The following is a 1,592-nucleotide window of genomic DNA, read 5'->3' as shown; positions in this document are numbered from 1 at the left end:
TTCACTTTGAAATAAAACTCAAATGATCATATTCCAACTGTTTTTTTTGTGACACATGCAGTAGGAAAATACAGCACCATCACCACTTACAATGTTGTTGTCCTGCTATTTAACTTGAACAGATCCACACTGCTGCGTGTGCGCCCGAGAACGTGGTGGAGTTACGGTTCACGGGCGTCCTGAAGAGAAACAAGTCGGAGAGGTTTTGAGAGGGAGGTATAAAAAGAGCATGGCTCCTGGGAAGAAGTCAGAAGGGAAACAGTCACGAAGCTGCTCCATCATCCATGACTGTTGTCATGGTAGATCGGTCAAAGTTGCAGTAAAGTTGGAATAAAAATAAAAAGTTGCAGGGTGCGCAACAAATTGAAGCGTTTGCTTGAATTTGCATTAATAGTTGTGATTGCAACACTGCAAAATCCTGGAGGGTCTGATATAAAGGTTCTGTGAGGGTAAATCTGTTATTAATTATGATAGTTTGAAGGAGTTTAGGAAAATGTACATGATACAGTTGCAAAGCATCTGTTTTTAGTGACCCTCCTGAGTTAGAAAAAAAACAAGCAGTCCTTCAACAGGCAAGGTGTGAACGAGAGAATCTTTATTACTTTAAAGAAAGGGAACATAAATCTAATTCAGGTTTGCATGAAATCTGTAAGGTTTACAACAACTAAACACAAGAAATGGTGAAATGGATAAGAACATCGTTCTGAAATCCATCTGTCTTGTTGCAGCTCCGGTTCAGGACGTCAACATTCAGCATTTAGGGAATGAGATCATCTGCAGCTCAGATGGGATTTATCCCGAACCCGCACTCTTCTGGACACCTGATCAAACTGACCAAAAGATCAGACTGACTCAGACGGAGCAGAAACTCTACAGCATCAGGAGCTCTGTGCCGTCTGCTGACAGCATGGACGTCACCTGCACCGTCAGCACGCCAGCAGGCAGCAGGAGAGCCACTTTGGAGTCCACAGGTGGAGGATTCTCAAAGACAAACACTTCTGATGTCTTTGTTAATGCGGCTCATGATTTATGTATGGCTTTGTTTTTCAGTCCATGAGAATATCTTAGGAACTGAAACAAGTATCTCCTGCTCAAACCTCACTCCCTTCACCATGTATATCTGGAGATTCAACCACAGTGAAGAGATGGTGAGAGGAACACCACAGGGCCCCCACTCCCCCACAGAGAAGTGGCAGCAGCACATCGTTGAGTCTTCATTAGAGAAGCTCACACTGAAGCAGCTGCAACCAAACCTGACCGGGATCTACACCTGTGAGGTCTGGAGTGACCAAGAGACCTCCGTAAAAAGCTTCTTTCTTCATGTCACAGAAGGTAAAGTCAGAAGCAGAAGCATGAAGGGACTTTCCAGACAGAAACTGATCTTTCTTTTCTTCCTTTCACAGATAATAATATGAATACAATTGTAATAATTGTTGGAGTAGTTGTGGGAGTCCTTGTTGTAGTAGCAGCAGCAGTAGTAGTAGCAGTCTGCTGTTCAAGAAAGAAATCGGTAAGGACAACATTTATCCTCCAGCAGCTGACATGCTCACACATTTCTATTTGAATACATGTTCTTATCAACTCTGACAAAG

The 1,592-nt window shown here is 43.0% G+C and overlaps 1 protein-coding gene across 1 annotated transcript in view; it reads left to right on the top strand.

Moving 5' to 3' along the window:
• Nucleotides 1–1,565, top strand: part of LOC112141882 (HERV-H LTR-associating protein 2) — a 24,902-nt gene extending 23,337 nt beyond the window's left edge. The window contains exons 3-5 of the mRNA XM_036211223.1: nt 729–971; nt 1,051–1,332; nt 1,404–1,565. Of these exons, the coding sequence (XP_036067116.1) occupies nt 729–971; nt 1,051–1,332; nt 1,404–1,564 (686 nt within the window). The 3' untranslated portion in view covers nt 1,565. The remainder of the gene's footprint in view (nt 1–728; nt 972–1,050; nt 1,333–1,403) is intronic.
• The last annotated feature ends 27 nt before the right edge of the window (nt 1,566–1,592 follow it).

The sequence above is a fragment of the Oryzias melastigma genome, unplaced genomic scaffold (assembly GCF_002922805.2).
Source record: "Oryzias melastigma strain HK-1 unplaced genomic scaffold, ASM292280v2 sc01317, whole genome shotgun sequence".
NCBI classification, from domain to species: Eukaryota; Metazoa; Chordata; class Actinopteri; order Beloniformes; family Adrianichthyidae; genus Oryzias; species Oryzias melastigma.
Note: the sequence above shows the minus strand (reverse complement) of the source record. Positions and strands in the feature narration are given on the sequence as shown.